Here is an 18,924-nt window from a genome sequence, read left to right as displayed (position 1 = left end):
ACTGAAGAACTTGGCTCTAACCCTTTGCTTAGCTCTCAAGAACATAAATAACTTGCATAGTAGGCTTTTTAAATGTATAATGAAATAGTGGACTTCACCCTTGGTTTGTAGAATTTTAGAACAAAATAGCTTCTAAAAATGGAATCTTGTAAATGTTCTGTTCAATGTAAAATTCATAACAAAAACTGAATAATGAATGCATTGAAGTGAGTGCGTGCAAGCAAATGCAGTTCTCAATGCTGAAGTTATCTGGGAGAAATCCAGTGGGTATCTCTTCACAATGATCTATTAACTGCCCTGTACAGGTCTCTAGTTCTGTGGCTGAACATTTGGCACATTCCCTCCAAGACTGCTCAAACATCCAGGAAATCTTCCAGACTCTCTATTCACATGGATCTGCTATCTCTGAAAGCAAAATCCGAGAGTTTGAAGTGGAAACGGAGAGATTAAATAGGTGAGCAAGAAATTTAGATGTGCTCACACATGTTGTCTTCTGTTAGCTTTGTTAGAGTTGACTCTTTTTTTTACCCTTTCTGATAATTTCTTAGTTCAGTTCCAGCTCAACTGTGACAGCTGCAGATAAACACGGAGTGTAGCTTGCTGAAGATGAGATTCAGTTGTGTGCTAAGGATTCTTTCTATGACTATGGGTTTGTGCATTAATAGATCAGCACAGCACCTTCCCCTGTCTGCACTCTGGAGTGTCCCTCTGTGTGGCTGACCAAGTAGTCATGGCATTTTTTTTTCATAAGACACATTATTCCTTGAAATAAGGACTCCCATACTTTCATCTGCATCATTCTGAAATTAGCTTGCTTTGTTTTGTCCTGAAGAAACAGAATAATAGCAATTAAATGTCTCAATAAATGTACTCATGCATGGTGGGGCATAAATACCAGCAAATAGGTTTCTGTCTGCAGAAGAGAGATTGCAGCTTTCTGGTTGCAGTTAAAATACTGCTGGTGTTATCCTTTAGCAAGCTCCATCAAAGCCAGTGTTTCATGTCTTTTTTTGGCATATAAAATCAAAACTGTAGATCAGGAGTATGAGAATTGTGTCTCAGCATATCTCTATCCAAATTCCGTCTTCCCTACACTAGTTCAAATTTAGTCTTATCAGTACAATATCTCTTTGTATTTATAGCTCATGTTTTTGTAATGCTGCAAAACGTAATTCTTGTTTTCTTTTTTCTTTCTTTTTTTTCTGTACACTGCACAATTATGCTTTGACAACATGTATCATTATAGAAGATGTCAAGATATGGAAAGTGGAAAGTGGCAGTCCTAATATCTAGAAAAGTCAGGGCTTTGTTCTGACAAACATATATACTAGCCCTTCTTAGTCTTCTTTGTCAAGAAGTCAGTGATTTTAGAGTCCTGGATGGCATGGATTTCTTCATTATCTACCTGTGCAAGGTTTCAAATTGTTTCTCTCTGGTTTTGGCATATATCCAATTTTTACAGTTAGGTGTAATATATTGATGTATGGTTCAGTTGTCAGCAGAGAGAATGAACAATAACACTAATTCTCTAAATCTTCATTTTCATCTTCAGGGTTAACCTAATTGAGGAGGGCATTACAGTTAAGCTTCTGTTTGACTTTTGCCAGAACATTTGGAGGTTACATTGCCCCAGTGAAACCTCATTCATAGTTTGGAAGTTGCCTCTCTAATCACAACCCAAACATGACTTCAGATGGAATGGTTACTCTGGATTTTCAGAAGAAAGGAGGCATTTATGCAACTGCATGATCCCTGAACACACCCACAATCACGTTAATGAATATGCCATTTAAAACAAGTTGCAAATGTGGCAGCAGAAAGTGAGGAATGAAGGCAGAAAAATTGAGCCAAAGGTTAATATGAAACCATCTTAGGCAGTTTTGTGGCTGCAAAACAAGGGTACAGCTTTCTGCTTGCTGCTACTGCACAGGGTTATGATTACGTTTTATGAGGAGGAGAAGAGGATGACCTGAGAGAAAATTCTATCCTCTTGGCTTTTGATAAGATATACAGAACTGATGGATTTTGCCATCTTCATTAAAAAACACTTGTGTAGACTAAGAAATTTTTGTTGTTTCAAAATATGATTATCCTAGAATTTTCAGAACAGTGACTGCAAGTTAAGCTTGAAGGTTGCAAATTGCTTTTTTTTTTTGCAGCCGTATTGAGCACCTGAAATCCCAGAATGATTTGCTGACAATAACACTGGAGGAGTGCAAGAGCAATGCAGAGAGGATGAGCATGCTTGTGGGCAAGTACGAGTCTAATGCCACAGCCCTCCGGCTGGCACTGCAGTACAGGTATGTACCTACACAAGGGGCTCAGCCAAGAAGAGGCAGCTGGGGGGAGACTTGGTAGAGGTGTTTAAGAAGTTGATGGTGTGCCGTAGTAATACTGTGAATTTTTTGTTTTCTCCCTGAAAAAGCACCCCTTGGGTTAAACTACCTGACAAACTACCCAACTGAAGTTATTCCTACAGTATATTTCAACTATAGTTGAGCAGCATCTAACAGGAATGTAGAGGTTTATCTCTTCATTCTTAAATACTGAATTAATGTTTGAATTAGGGATTGTGTGTAGACTGAATCTGTGTTGCTGAATACAGCCTTAAGATACAGGATCTCTGTACCTGTCTGAAGACCACTGGAGCAAGAGTGTTATACTCCACATAACTCAGAATGACTTTGTATTGCATTAGTTGGAATTGTAGACTAATGGCTTGTATTTGGTAGTTAGTATCTAAATTTGCATCAAGCTGTTCATAAAAATACAGTGTGACTTAACACCTTCAACTGCAACTAATTTGGGACTGGCAGGTTTGGTTTTGGAACAAATTGTGTGCCTTTTAAAGAATGTATTATTTACTATCAGCCTTGAGCAAATTGCAATGAAGTGTAAATTGCTAATAGTATATTATTTTAAAAACATTAAAATGCAACAGGGATTGCATGACTCTTAAATATAATTGGAAGCTATTCTGTTGTGAGGGGGAATATCTTACAGCCAGGACAGAGCAAAAAGTATTTTTCTTGCATCTTTTCCACTTGCAACACTTTGTGTAGTATAATTGTATTGTAGAGTATAGAATACTGTAGGTTGTATACTAAGAAGGTCTGGGAAAAGCTTCTCAAAGGGATCTTGACCACCTGTTTAAAACATGCTTCTGGAGCTTGCTTTATTTTGGGTCACTCTTATCTTTTGGCTTGTTACATTACTTGAGGCCAGCCTGTTACTGTTATAAGAATGGGGAGACTGCTGAATGCTCATGATAGAAGCTATGTGTATAATGTTCTTTAATATCCCTGCTGCTACAAAGGTAGTAGATAATCATGCAGTTAATCAGATAGCTCTTTTTTTGTTGTTGCTGTTGCAGGTTCTTCTTTAAATTGCAGTTAACATTTTGTGTCGTTTTTGTTTTCCCTTTCAGTGAACAGTGCATAGAAGCATATGAGCTACTGTTGGCATTGGCAGAAAGTGAGCAGAGTCTCATTCTTGGACAATTCAGAGCTGCAGGTGTTGGTTCTGTTGGTAAGGTGTCAATGAACCACTTAATTTACCTGGGGCTTTTTGGCATGTCAGTTGTCAGTAGAATTGGTTGTAATGGTGAATCATGTCATCACCCATTACTTAAGAATGCTCTCCAGTCATTTCTTGTTTTCAACTATTTAAATCATTTTATACACCTCAAAAATAGGGGTAAAATGCAAGAGAGCAATTTAAGTTCACCTGTGTTGGTTTCACGAGGAGATGCCTCTTCTGGCAGGGGTGAGATTGTTGTAGGCATGCAGCCGTACAGAGTGGAATAATTAAACAATACTTGTGAGCACAGGTGGCTTAGGGCCATACAGCTGTGGTAGTTGCAAATCCAGATTCACCAAGATTGATCCCCCAGAAACAGTCTAATCTGTGAAAAACTGGGATTAAAATAATACAAAGTAGCATTGAGTAGTTATGAATAAAAAAAATTTTAAGGGCTGTAATTTTTCAACCCCTGTTTTACCTTTGCTCTAGAATTTTAAAATATTCTATCTTCTGTTTAGCCTGTATGTTCTGGATTTTTCTTATTTTGTTAGTTAATCCTGTGGTTAGGTGTTGTTTTTTAATATGCTGCCTGCTAAATAATGGAACAAACCACTGTCATAGGTACAGTACAGTTCAGAATTTGGAGCTTGGCATTTCTGCTGGCTCCATTCTTCTGATAGAAAGAGGTGATTCCACAATGAAATTCCAGTGTTAGTATTTCCATTCCTTTAATTGACAGTAGAAGGCAGTCATGGTAATCTTCAAGTAGAAAGAAGCATTCAGAGAAAGAATAACTCTTCATACTGTGCTGATGCATAGCAAGTGCATGGTGTGTTAGGAGCACTGGCTTCTCAGGAGAGGGGATGTCTGAGATTTTCTTCCACCTTTCTCCGAACTCTGTTCATTCCTTTCCACCACGTGCTAGGGAACTTTTCCCAGCTGGCAGAGATCACTGTGTAGCAAAAGTGAATTGAGACTTGGATTTTCTATTCCTTTAGGTGGTAGAAAGAAATCTTACAAGGGAGAAGTACTTTGGGGTTGAGTAGGATTTCATCTGATGTGTATTTTATGGAAGAGACTGTAATTAAATTTTTACGTAGCTATCTGTCTACAGCTGTTAATTATGGTATTATCAGTTACAGCCATGAGATAGAAATAGTGCAAATTTCCCATTACACAACATAGCATAGAGGAAGTTGTGTATGGTCTATGTACCTTTACTTCATGATGAAATTTGATTAACACACCTAGATAAAATAACAGATTTTTGGTTTGAAGATCAGTCAAGCTTTATATCAACATCTGTGAGGGGAAAATTCATGGGAGTTACATCACTTAAAGCTGAGCATATCCAACTTCTCTTAACAGAACATTCACCCTTCCTTTCTTCCTCATTAATGTTACTTCTAGTGCATGCACTTCACTCAGCAAGTCTGCAGTGCAGGTAATTGACTTGAACAAGGATTAAATGAAAATCCAACACAGAGCAAGCTGTTGAGTTTTGCTAAAGTATAAATATATTATAGCTTAATTTACAAATACATTCGTAGATTTTCTTATAGCCAGTAACATGTCTTAATTTAATGATTTAACTGCAGTGCAGCTGGAAGAATGTAGGAGTAGTGACAGTGATGGTTTCAGTCCTGCTTCTCCTGAAGCTTACCAGCTTCACAGGTGCTGTATAACCACTAAAAAATATAGCAATTTAACCAGGGCTAGTTTTCTTTTGGCTTAGTATGCATGACTGTAAAACGTGGGAGGCTGCTTCTCAGCAGCAGGGCAATTCTTCAGTCTGGCCAGGTAGCCTGTAAGGAGGTGTTCTGGCAAACCATCAGGCTTGAGATCAAGGTGCCTGTGAGGAGAAGTTCCAGAGATGACTACGCCGTGAAACCACACTGCACTGACGGGAGTAAGAGTTGTAATTGAGGCTGAGGCTTTTCAAGTGTGTTCATAATTCAAGCATCCAAACCTAATGTTAATGCAAAATGCACACCCTGTATAAACAGACAAGCTAAAATTTTGCATCACTTAAAACATGTTGCCTGGAGCCGCAAGTACCTGGAACTTGTCACTGGGAGCAGGGTGCATTTGGGCCGGTATCCCAGTTACCAGTGATGCTGACAAGGAAGTGAAGTAGCTTTTAGTTCATAGATTGGTAATTTATTGTCATTGTCTTGGTATAAACTGAGAGTGAGTAGAGGGATCTCTTGCCTTAATTCCTGTCTGAAACATTGTTTGCTTGAAAACTAGGGGACCAGACAGGTGATGAAAATGTCACACAGATGCTTAAGAGGGCTCATGACTGCAGGAAGACAGCTGAGAATGCAGCAAAAGCCTTGCTGATGAAGCTGGATGGGAGCTGTGGGGGAGCCTATGCAGTCACAGGCTGTAGTGTGCAGCCCTGGGAAAGCCTGTCCTCCAACAGCCACACCAGGTAACTGCAGCTCTTCTGTTCTCCTAATCTCCTAATCTTCGATTCCAGACAAAAAGTTATGTTCTATTGTATTTGCTGAGCTACCTCCCCTCACCTCACTCCTTTGGCTTCTGTGCTTTGATTTGTAAGTCACCATGCCTCAGTGGTCTAATTGTCTTTGGACTTTGAGCAACTCCAGCCAAGAGGAGTTCTTTATAAATTTGTTGCAAATGGGTGACTCAGACCTTTGATCTTCCTCATAAAGGGCAAAACCATTACATTTGTTTTACTACAGTGACTTTCTTACTGTTTTATTGGAACTCAAATCATGTTCTTGTTACTCACATCTATTGGATGCAGACAGCATGGACGTGCAGAGAGCCAGAGATCTGAAACAGGCTTTCAGTGGCATTTTGGACTGCTCAAGAATTGTTTTCTAAATGTTGCAAATCTATCCATTTTAAACCATTTCCTCTCCCTTCTCCTTCCTTACCCTTTGTACTCCTCCAAATTATTCCTTCCCATGGAATAGATTGGATTCTTCCAGGAAAGACTGGATACTACAGTTTTTCTGAAGGCCTATAAAATAATAAAACATGGATGAGCTATTATTGCAGAAGTGCTCCAGTTCAAATATATCTGCCAGCAGCTTTATTTTGAATTTTTGCCTGCCTGTGGTGTAATTGTACTCTGCAGTAAATATGTGTGCTTGTGTATGGATACAAATTTGGCAAGTGTCCTGGATAAATATAGATGAACATTTTTCTCTTTAAATGTTATTTTTGTTTCTCAGATTTGCTCTAAAACTTCATTTTAATTCAGTTTTCTAGCCAGTTCTTTATTCAAATGCTGTCATTTTTTTGACACTTCAGAAGTTTATTTTAGTACTGTATCATTTCCTCTTCTTGCTGATGCCTCCTCCAAAGGATCTTATTTCCTGCCATATGACTAGCTTAGAATAGCTAAAAAGGGAGCAAAAAGGTAATCTGAGGGAACAGGGTCCTAATGTGAGGTGAATTTTAATGTTATTTTACTCAGAAGTTTTCTGGTGCATTCTCAGTGTGAGAAAGCTGTGTCTTTACATAGAAATGATTGTGGCAGCATCTGTGCTAGTAGCACACTGATCACACTTTCTACCAAAAGCATTTAAACCAGGCTTGGAAAGAAATTTCATCAAGCTGTTTCAAGCACAGGGCTTGCTGTGTCTTAGGCCATATCTACACCTGTGTGCAAACATGTTGTCTGTGTTTACATGTAGTAGCACCTCTGCTTAAGCCAAGCTGGTTGCCCATTCTATTGTTTGAAAATCTGAGAATTACCCTTTTATTTTTTTTTTTTTGTCAGATATGTGGCATGTAGTCAAGGCATAGTAATTTTTTTTTCTTGGAAACAGTTCAGGCAGTTTCCAGTATTGATGGGGAAGAACTGGAGGGAGGGGGATTGTTCCTGTTTCAGTGTTTGCTTTCCTAGACTTGCACTGAAATTGTTTGGTAGGAGCGTAATCTCTACAGCTCTTGCTCGGTTTAGCAGAATTTTTGGGAGGATAAGAGTCTGTGTTTGTGTCTGTATTCATTGGTGGTCAGCTGGACCTGTGTGTGTGTCCATGTGAGGTGTTGGCTCAATAGATAAAGTTTCAGCAGAATATATTTCAAGTGGCATAGTATTTAAAATTTCATCAGCATAAGCTATGTCATGAATGTGAAAATGCAAATTTAGTGTTCTTATATGAAAGAAGTGTTTTAGCTTGAGCCATTATTGTCATTGTAGTATTTTTTTTTCTGGTGTGGAGCAACATATTGTGCTGAATGAGGTAACTTCTACAATTTCTTTTTACATATGTGGAACATATGAGATAAAAGCTGTTGTCACTCACTTGGATGGCACACAGCAAGGCAGGAATTTGTGGCAGGCCAATCTGATTGTTACTTACAGATTGTTGTCCCTGTCCCCTCCCCCATGCCCAAAGTAGTTTATCTTTGCCTAAGCATACATATCAGTGAAAATATTTTTGAAACTTCAGCTTCTCCAGAAAATATAAGTCTTCTCTCCTTCTGTTGCATTCACATGACACGTGGTTAGAGGTGTTTTCAGATTTTTTCTACCCTATCTCAAAAGAGAGGAGTCTCCTCTTCAGCTTACAGACACAGTGCTACCCCATTCATGGAAAATCTGTCTTGGTTCAAAAGGCACACACTTTTTTATGTTTATATCACAGAGCCACAGAAATCAAGTTTGGAAGATACGTTCAAGGTCATCCAGTCCGACCATCACCCCAGCACCACCATAACCACCCCTAAACCTTATTCCCAAGTGCCACATCCAGATAGCTCTTGAACACTTCCAGGGGTGGTGACTCCACTGCCTCTGTGGGCAATTTATTCCATGCCTGACCATTCTGTCAGTGAAAATTTTTTACTAGTATCTAATCTGAACCTCCTTTAGCACAATTTAAGGTCACCTGGGGACCACTGTGAAAATATTTTTACAATATTCAATTGAAACATACTTTGAATCTACAAAACAGATTTTTCTTGCCTTCGATATTCCAGTGTTGCAGGCTTTTAGTTGCAGATACATATTGCTGCCTTTTCCCTTTGAAAGTAAATGAATAAAGTGGTAGTAGGATGATGAAAACTATCCTTTGTTGAGACTTGTGACAAATGACTAATTCTCCCTGTTGTTTGAAATCCTGTAGAATATGGATTTACAGTGGAATTGTTGACCCATCTTGGGCTTTGAAATTTCAGATGAGATTCTGAATCAAATCACTGAACACGTTACTGAGATTAAGTGCTTGGTGAGCCACTCGTGATGAGTGGTTAAACACTGTAAAAGGGAACAACTGAAATGAAAATCAATGAAAGAGCATCTAAATTCATTTGACTGGCAGCAGCACCACAATAATGTTGCCAATTCAGTTTTTGAAAATAGAAATTGGTTTGCAATGTAGTTGGAAGTCACAATTATTTTAAATGGACAGAAGCTAAGTATAGAACATACACTGCCAACTTTGACTGATTGCACCTTTGAAAGGCAAGAAAAGGGAAGAAGCCCACTTTTAACACTGTCTGAAAATGGTGTATTTTATTCTCTTCTGTGCTAGTAAACCCAGCCTTACATCTGGGTTCACGGGAGGACAGATTGGGTCCCTTACAGGCAAAGGCAATTCTTTTCAGTATTATGCAGTGTCGCAAAATATCTGAACTCAGTCAACGGTAGGAATATATCTGTCGTCAGAACCATCTCAGGTTTCAGATAAGTTGGTGACAGACAAGAATATCTTGGCTGAAGAGTGCAAATAAGTTATTTGGAAATGTCTAAATAGATATCTCAGTGTTATCTGCATAACACTTTGTTGCTGGACGGAAGCAGTCTCAGAAGGAAGCAGGGCAGTTTACCAAAGGCTCTGGTATTAGCTGTTGTTTGTCCTTTGCCTGATTGGGGTATTTTTCGGTTTCTCAGGAAGAGAAACCGGCATTGTGCTGTCCCAGATCTCAAACCACAATGTTCAGCTCGAAATAAGGTGTTTGGGCTATGTGCACTGTGGATCAACTGCATTCTTTAAAGTATTAGGTTGTGTACCAGTATTCAAGCAAGTTTGTGTATTTAGTTCTGACAGTGTTAATCTCAGTTCTACCAACTGTATTATCCACACCATTGATTAATTGCAATTGTATACATTTATTGACTTGATTTTTAACAGATAAAACGACGCTTATGTAGGGTTTTATGGATAAATTTTTGTAGTGTACAGAAACTACTCATAGAGAAGCACTGCTGAAAGCCTCTTCTTCTTCCATCTGCTGAATTCTATACACATACACTCATGCTAGCAAATAAGACTGACATTACACTGTACCTGCCCATATATTTTCCAAAACTTGTATATGAAAATTAGTTTGACATCACCCAGGCATGACATCATCATAAAAGACTCAAGGAATGAATCAAGTGTGAAGAATATTTTTTACTCTCTTACAGCATCCATGAGAATGGGCTGATTGATGTTGTATTCCCTCCAGCTGTGACAAAACTATGATCCTTTCTCTGTGCTTACCTAAACACTTGAGAAATAAGAAACTACACATCTTTTGCAAGAGTTTCCTGTGGTTTTTGGATGGATGCATTATACTGTAAATGTTTTCCTTTGTCCTGATTACAGTTCAGAAGGGTGGGCAATATAAGAAATTCAGGACGAAGTGCTCACCAGCTGTGATCCCTTGAAGGGAGCAGTAGTGGACAAGCACTGTGGCTGTGGAGAGCTGTTTGGTGAGGTTTTTGGGGCAGCATACCTTGGCAGTGTTGCTGGGGAGATCAGAAACTCTGCAGTGCTGTTCCTGTCCCTTCTACCCCAGCTGCTTCCAGTCTTTTGGGTGGGGACGTGCTGCTAAATGCAGGGGGTGGCTGAAGGTTTTTGTCCTCTTGTGTGCTGGCTGAGACACAAGTTCCTTGCTGAGCTCTCTCCAACGTCTGAAAAAAACCAAAAAAAACACTCTAGAAGAAGAAGAGCAGCTTGCTAGCAATTCACCAGAGGAGCCAACTCAGCTGCAGGCAGGCAGGCAGGCAGCCAGGACTGAAGTAAAAGCAGGCTGAGTATCACTGGCAACAGCCCAGACTGCCTTCCTCAGTTTGGACTCCATTCCCCTAACATATATGTGCATAGCTGTGGGTCTTCAAGGGCCAAAATCTGTGAATATGCATGGAGTATGAGGTCCAGCTCAGCATAACAATAAACTTTCAGCATTCTTTTGCTCAGGTTTCATTTGCAGCAGGAGGGCTGGCTTTTCTTTCCTTTTCAAGCCAAAACTGAGATGAGGCCTTTGTGCCCCAAGACTTTTAAAGCTATCCTTCCTCCAACAACAGCTGTTTTACATTTAATCCAGAAGAGCTCTGCAATTGCAGTCTTTGGGTGCTGAGGAAGAAACTTACTTACAACAAACTTCAGTACAGAATAAAGTACTTTTCACATTGTCTGTCCTCATTTTTTTAATGTATCTAATTCATCAAGATGCCTTTAGGCTCAGTAAAGCAGGATTTAGTAAGTGTTTCATAATTTTCTAATCAAGAAATAGTATGAACAAAAATTTGTTTCAGCCTGGAAGGGTTTCTGTGTATCTGGTACTGAGTGTTCTTAAGCCCAACTGGAGAAGAAAATGGATGAAAACAAAAGCAAAGGCCAGTTTACAAAAAGTAAAGGCCAGTTGTGTTGACTATGGCAGGCACCCTCAGAAAAGGAGGGAATAATGTGAAATTAACATAGAACTGTAGTAAAGAGCTGTAATACGGTATGTCATGAGGGGGAAAGATTTTGAGAAATCTTGTTAGACCTGCCAATTCACCATCTTCTCCAAGGCAGTGCTTGGAATTTGTGGAAAGATGGGCAATTATTTGAAGCACTTTAAAATCAGTGTAGCTTTAGCTGAAGTAGAGCCAAAGGAAAGAGAAAAATCAAGCCTATCTTGATAGGCTTCTCCTTTGCATATGTATACTATTTCAGGACATCATCCTGGCTCTCACACCATCTAGTGGGTAGGACTTTTTTCCTTAGTACAAAAATGTTGAACAGCAGTGCAATTTGATACAGAAAGTTATTTATTCCCCTGCTGATAACTGAGATCATCTAGCATTCCAGACAGGCACAGTTAATGGATGACTTATCCCTCACCCAGCAGCTGATTACAGGACCTCAGGAGACAGCAGGGAGTTTTGAGGGAGGCTATAGAAACAACATGGCATTTTATTTTCCTTTTAGTGTTATTGCAACTATATTCAGCCCTGGAATGCTACAGCTGTGTCAGTCTGGGCCCCCTGCAGCACTGGCATGCATGGAGGTGGGTAGGCAGCACTCAGCCCCCATTGCTCTAATGACATTATTACCCCTTTCTGCAATCTCTGTGTAAACACTTACAGGGCAGAGTAATGGGCCCTCATTTGCTCAGAAGATACACCAAGTCTTTCATGATGACTTTTTATTAGAATTCCTGTTACTCCATTGATTAGTTTTAAATCACTCTAGCCCTGAAGGAATGCTGAGGAGTACACCTTCACATGAGCTAAAGTTCTCTTGGCAGTGGATTTTTCATTAGGTTGATTCCTAAAAGTATCCATTAAAATATCTGAGGTGATAACTGGTATGGTCATCAGCAGAGATAGATGAAGTCTGGGTTCATTCTATTTTTTTAGCAGATGCTTCTTCTCAAAGATGATGAAGACTCAGTGTCTGAGCAGCTTGCTGTGCTGTTACTGCTAAGAGGTCTTAAAGAGCTTTTTTTTTTCTTTTTGAATAAAAAAATCCACCACTTTTTTTCTGAAGACACCATTCCAGATAAAGTAATTTGTTTAGACATCAGTAAATATCTGGCTTTGCAGAGAACTTGTCACATGACTCAATTTTCATGTGCAGCTTAGGGAATTAATTTTTTTCTGAATTTGTCACCTCACATTGCAGTGTCCATGCTACATCTCTGTCCTTTCTGTGAGCTTTTAGCTAAGACTCAGATGCGTTGATGAAGTATTGGGAGTGTGTTTGATGTAAAAATTAAGATTTTGTTTCAAATGTATTTTTTTCTAATGCCATTCTTTCTCTTTCCAGTACTACCAGCTCAACAGCAAGCAGTTGTGACACAGAGTTTACAAAGGAAGATGAGCAGCGGCTGAAGGATTATATCCAGCAGCTGAAAAATGACAGGGCAGCAGTGAAACTGACAATGCTGGAGCTGGAAAGCATCCACATTGATCCCCTTAGTTATGATGTTAAGCCACGTGGAGACAACCAGAGACTGGACCTGGAAAATGCAGTCTTGATGCAGGAACTCATGGCAATGAAGGTATTTTATTCATAACCAAGAGGGGAACTGCTCTGCTGGCAATGCCTCTGTGTCACAAAACATGCTCAGTCACATACATGGGAGGCTTTGATAGTGGTCACTGGGTAATAAAGGGTAACTTTTTTGAAACACATAATCTGGACAGCAAAAATCCAGTAGTCACTGCCAGAAGGCCGTGTGTTAACAGTGATGAGCTATGTGCGTTCTGAATTAGGAGGACTTCATCTGTGTCTCTAAATTTGGAATGCTCTTCTTGACAAACCAGATGCTCTCTTTCTGAGAGATATGGCAGCTGAATTGCTCAAGGATGATGAAAACCCATGATTCAGCACTTCCCAAGAGATAGTTCATTACTTACGAGCTAGCAAATGTGCATCATAAATATTTGTGAACTGAAGCAGAACAAATTCAACTGCTTTTAATATTGGTGTGGGAGGAGGGATGATCTGTCAGATGTCATCCTTAATGCTCTCTCGCAGTTGGTCACAAGTCCTGAGCTCTTTAGGCACTGTGTTGCAATCTAGCTCAGTCCAGAGACTGAGCAAAGGGTAGGCTGTGTATGACTTGCATTAACAGAGAGTTTTGGAGAAAACCCTGGTTTATATGTCCAGCTCTTAAGATGTGATCTAGAATAGCTGATCTTTACTGACCAGGTGTAGAGCTTACATCATTTCAAGTCTGTCTTCTGTATTGATTTTGAGACGTGAACTAAAACATAGGAACATACCAAGGGCAATACAAGTGTATGTCTGTATTCAGAATTTGTCTGGTTTTGATTCAGTTTAACTTCTGTATTTTAGCAAGTGCTAATTTAGCCAGCTAATTGCTGGCATGTCAGGTGATGGTATTGAGTGGGACAGAAAATCCTAATAGTTTCATGAGCTTCTAAAGTTATAGATTTTTGTTCAGATGTGCTGCTTCTGGCTAAGTGGTAGCCTGGTGATGATAATTATGTTCTCAGTGATGCTGCTTTTCCGTGACGACAGACAGAGTTTTGCAATAATGCCTTCATTTTTCACAGTTCAGAAAAGACTGCTTGCTAGAGGTTGGGAGATGTAAAATTATGTTACTTGTTTGAATACATTGTGACCAACAGCAAAATATTCCCCACAACGAAAGCATGCAACATGTACTGTAAGATGTTGGTAGATAATCAGATGTGTATTTCAGATATCACACTTCTTTTCCTTTTTTGCATCTAGATCTTCCCTGAAGTATCTTGTACACCATTCTTACCTCTATTTTTCAATTTTAACTTACTTTTTTTTCCTAGTTTTATTTTAATTTAAAGGTAAGGGCAAACTGTGGAGCTGTATCCCTTGTGAAGTATGGGCCTTGTCTTCCCTGACTGTCAGGAACACCAGCAGTTGCATATCATAATTGCTGGTACACTTCTGTGTGCTGGTAATTCTTTTGTTCACAAAACAGTCATCTGACTTGTTTTTGACACACAGCATCCATTTGGCTGGACCTGGCATATTGGGTTCTCACTGCAGGAATTGCCCCTGGAAGAACATTTTCTTCTTGGTTGGGTTGTGTGGAATGCATACAGAATAGACACACATTTTTCATATGTGTGTGAACTTACCTTCAGCCCTTTGCAGTACAGAGTACAAACTGACAGTACTGTTATTCATTGTAATTTCTTGTACTTCGCTGAAATTCAGAACTGCAGGAAAACTGTATGTTTCTGAAAGAGACATTGTGAAAACTCAGTTGTGAAAACTTGTGATTTGTCAATGTGTTACCTATCAGCTTCCGTGGTTGTTGCTGGGGTCTGCATTACACCTCCTCTTCTCTTTGTCAGGGTAAAAGAGTGTTGAACCTAAGGTCAGGACTCATTTTGGCCTTCTGAGTATATTTTTTGTATCAATTATTTGAAACATGTATCTTACACAGAGCATCATATACATCTGCCTCCTTCTGAAACAAACAGAGAATTTAGGTTTCCTTACAGTATTTTATTTAACTTGAAGAAGATGGACTGCAGAAGACTTCATTGTTTTGCATTTTTAATTTGTTTTCTCCCTTCTACATTCTTAGCAAGGGTGATACAGCTGGAACAAGCTACTCGATGATTTCCCAGCATTGCTGGGTTTTATAATCTCCTACTGTCTTCCCAAAACTTGGTTCTGTGTTGGAATCTCTGGCACATCTTTTGGCACCTTCCATTTCTGATTTCCAGTAAAAGCTGATCACCTCATCAGTTTGAAGTACCTTTACTACAGTAGTTCTTCATTATTAATTAGAAAGGCATTTTGAGGGTTGTTTCTCTGCTGCCCTGTTTATTATTTTTTTTTTTTTTACTAATCCAGAGCATAAGACATAGTGGTCTGCCAGTGGTCTCCTATAAAATTCAATTCTTTGCTTCAAGCAATAATTAACCATGTTTCAAATACATTGTCGTCAGCGGTTTGTCATCATTGAGTAGTCTTGCTTTGAGGTCAGTTGTTGTCATGCCCCAGTTAGCAAGGAGATTACTTCTGATGGGTGTAAATAATTCTTGGTTTACAGCCTTTCTGCATTTCAAAGGCCTTAATCTAGATAAGAAGTCTCAGCTTTCTACACTGATAATTTTTCCTCTTTTGTGTACAGGTGTTGATAATGTTGCTCATGATGCGCATTGAGACTACGGTCTTTGGTGGAAAATGTTGAGTATTCTATTGTCCACCTTTGTTACAGCCATTCATGTTCTTACTGATTTGTATAGTGAAATACAGATAACTAGAGCATGACGCTTATCTACTGTGATGTTTGTTTTAATTCTGAAGGTTGGTACATCCTACCTTGTTTACTATGGTTCTCCTTGACTTTTTGTGACTTTAAAAACTTCTTACCACATTAGAGTCCTGCATGAGCAAATCGAATACAAATTTTGATTTTGAAAATTCTGTGGTGTTTCTGATTATTTTGAATCAGAAGATTTTAATTTTCATTCAAGTTTTTATCCAAAACCAGGATCATGTGTGACTGAGTACAAAATATCCCTCAATATTAAATTAATTTGTCCCAAAATAACTGCTGGATTTGATACCTGAAGCTTGTGAATTTGCATGGATTGTCTTAAGTCATCTGCAGTCCCCTAGAACAGGGACACTTGCTACCTCCTCCGTCAGGGTTTCGTTTAGTGAATGCCACTTGTGCTCACACTCTGAAGATACAGGTGTGTTAACCTGCAAAACTGCTTCACAGCAATCTGTAGCTGGAAGAAAAGGGAAGTAGTAAATATACGAAGGTGGCACTGTCTTTTCAATTAAATTTAGATGCAGTCTTTAGAAAATATTTTCATGGAAAAAATTGCTGCTTATTGACTCTCTGAGTAAACTTGAACTACCTGAATTTTCCCAAAATGGCTGCTGCCACTCTGCCTCATGCATTGCATGGGTCCATACCACAATCCTCAACTGTAGTTCAAATTTATAACCATCTTCAACCTTTCCATTCCCTCTTGTTCCTTCTCTGTGAGCCTCTGTAAGACACTGGCTGACACAAGCTTTTTAACTTTTCCCCTGCTTTTTTTTTTGCTTCTTTACTTATAAGTCACATTGTTTTGACACGAGAAAAGTAACATATGGGAGGTGCGTGATATGTCTTCTGGGACAGGATGCAAACTCTGAATTCATATGTGATGATCTAAGCTTACTGTCTTCATTAACAAAGGAGTTAAACATTGATCCTCAAATTTATTTTGAGCTTGGATAAAATAAAGAAATAATGAATATTTATTAAAATAAAATAAGTGAAGTCTTTGCATGATAAGAAAAGCCTGTTCCACACACTGGTTGTTGTAGTGGATTAATTTACCTTTTTTTTAGGAAGTAAATGTCCCTTATTTCTGGGCTGAATTTGCCTGGCTTCATCCTCTAGCCAGGAAAGATCTTGTCATGACCATCCCATACAGACAGCTGAAAGTATCTTTTATTCATACAAGTGTCAAAATACTCTCTTCAAATTACTACTCAGCCTTCACTAAGAAGGCTAAGTAGATTAATGGCCTTAGAAGTAGAAGCTTAAGAAGTTAAATGGATACACTTGAGTATATCAGACCATCCAGTTCAACTCCTATAACAAAATTTCCCCATAATTATTTATCAGTATTATTTACATTTTTTACTGTTGACAGAGGCAATTAATGGTAAGTTTGCCTAACAACTAAATTTGTGTAAACCGCATTGAATGAAACTGGTCGTGCTTCTAACCTTCATTTCACAATTAAGCAGATTAATAAATCAGTGACTTTAAAGCTCATACAAACCTTTCCGAGCCCCTCAGGGTTTTTAAGATAGGGATTTTGTTTTTGCATGGTTCTGAATAAGCCAGTGATGCTTGTAACTGTGATACACCTGTGTACAGTGCTTAGTCTTAATTCAGACAGCAAATTTTTGTAGGCATTTAGATTCCCTTCAACATAAAAAGTTTGTTAAATAAGTGTAAAGATTTGGTTTCGTATAATCTTTGTTAATAATGGCTAAAATATGAACAGCATTATTTTTGAACAATAAAGCAAGATACCTCTGTTATTTTTGTGATTAGGGGTTTTTTGTGTCGGTTTTGTTTGTTTGGTTGTTGTTGTTTTAAACAGATAGTGACTTGTTCCTAGGCTGGCCACACAACAAGAAACTTCTGTCTTTCAGAGGTGTTTACACAGTGAACAAGAGAAATGTAATGCAGAAAATGTGTGCACGAATGTAGTATTCACTCATTAAGTGACCTAGGGCAAGGCAAGCTAAACAGTGAAAACATGACTCTGGGTTGGGTTTTGGTTTTTTGGGTTGTTTGTTTGTTTGTTTGTTTGTTTGTTTTGGCAGTCTTTTGCTTGTTTAGTGGTGGTTTTAAGCACATAATGTAAATTATGTATTAGTACTATCTCTTTGAAGATTTTGTGGATATTGGGTTTTTCTGGGTATAGAAAATAACTGGGCATTTTGTACAAGAAACATTTCTGAAGTGTTCATCACAGAGAGCCTTCTGGTTCAGAAATAACCCATCATTTGCTTTTCACAGGAGTTTTTAGAGTCTTAAAGAAGGGTCATTGCACTCACGCCCTGCTCTTAAACTTCTGCCCAGCCACTGTCAGACAGATGTTAAAACAGAGGTCTGTCCCCAGGCAGCAGACATTGTGTTACAATAGGTGACAGCCCTGTTAGAAGCAAGAAGGAGCTCTCAGAATTGAGCTTCTTTCTATCAAGTACCACTGTCCATCCTCTGTGGATTATATTTAGGGAAGAAAATAAATGAGTGCATTTTTCTGTCAAACTCAAGTTGCGTATACTTGGGATTCTGGTCACCTAGGGGAAGGAAATTATAAATGGACATCTGATGGTGCCAAACTAAGTTGCTCTTTTTGACATAACTCATTTTACCACATGGTATTACAAGGCAGGGATAGGTCCTGGTCTCTCAAACTCCTTCCCCTGTAATGAGATTAGTTCTTGGATATTAATAAGAAACTGAAATCTTGCGTTTAGGGAGATGTTTGAAAGTCATACACTTCTGCTTTTAAGACAATGGTCTCTGAAGGACAAAGTAGAACCAGAGAAATTTCAGCAGCTGTGTCAATTCTCTCAGATCTCTGATAGTCCAATTCTAATTTTGCTTCTGAGCTTATTCCTGAAGATGATAAAGGGGTGTCAGGGGTTATCATACTCAGACTGAAGAAACACAAGTCTTTGACAGATATGCAGTGTGATTATAAAAAGTCATCTGGATGTTGATAGTTTTCTCAATGAAAAGAGTCCTTAGGTTATAAGAGTGGATGAAAATCTTGTTTAACCTCATCAGGTTAAACAAGATTTTCATCCATTCTTATAACCTAAGGACTTTCATTAGGTACCTAGTCCCATGAAGCAGCATGCAATAATACAATGTTTCTTCAACAGGAAGAGATGGCAGAGCTCAAGGCACAGCTTTACCTGCTGGAGAAGGAGAAGAAGGCTTTGGAATTGAAGCTGAGCACTCGAGAGGCTCAGGAGCAGGCCTACCTTGTCCATATTGAGCACTTGAAGTCTGAAGTGGAAGAGCAAAAAGAGCAGAGAATGAGATCTCTCAGCTCAACCAGCAGCGGAAGCAGAGACAAACTGGGCAAGGTCAGGAGTCAAGCTACATTTCCAAAGTTGTGAACATGATTAATTAAACCTTTCCCATCCGTATTGCAGTCTTTAG

The 18,924-nt window shown here is 38.9% G+C and overlaps 1 protein-coding gene across 2 annotated transcripts in view; it reads left to right on the top strand.

Moving 5' to 3' along the window:
- Window positions 1-18,924, top strand: part of MCC (MCC regulator of WNT signaling pathway) — a 184,528-nt gene that overhangs the window by 149,845 nt on the left and 15,759 nt on the right. For both annotated transcript variants that reach the window (XM_063180405.1, XM_063180406.1), the window contains 6 exons: window positions 306-454; window positions 2,160-2,300; window positions 3,428-3,528; window positions 5,773-5,956; window positions 12,528-12,762; window positions 18,642-18,848. In XM_063180405.1, the coding sequence (XP_063036475.1) occupies window positions 306-454; window positions 2,160-2,300; window positions 3,428-3,528; window positions 5,773-5,956; window positions 12,528-12,762; window positions 18,642-18,848 (1,017 nt within the window). The remainder of the gene's footprint in view (window positions 1-305; window positions 455-2,159; window positions 2,301-3,427; window positions 3,529-5,772; window positions 5,957-12,527; window positions 12,763-18,641; window positions 18,849-18,924) is intronic.

Source organism: Melospiza melodia, chromosome Z, assembly GCF_035770615.1.
Source record: "Melospiza melodia melodia isolate bMelMel2 chromosome Z, bMelMel2.pri, whole genome shotgun sequence".
In the NCBI taxonomy this organism is placed as follows: Eukaryota; Metazoa; Chordata; class Aves; order Passeriformes; family Passerellidae; genus Melospiza; species Melospiza melodia.
Note: the sequence above shows the minus strand (reverse complement) of the source record. Positions and strands in the feature narration are given on the sequence as shown.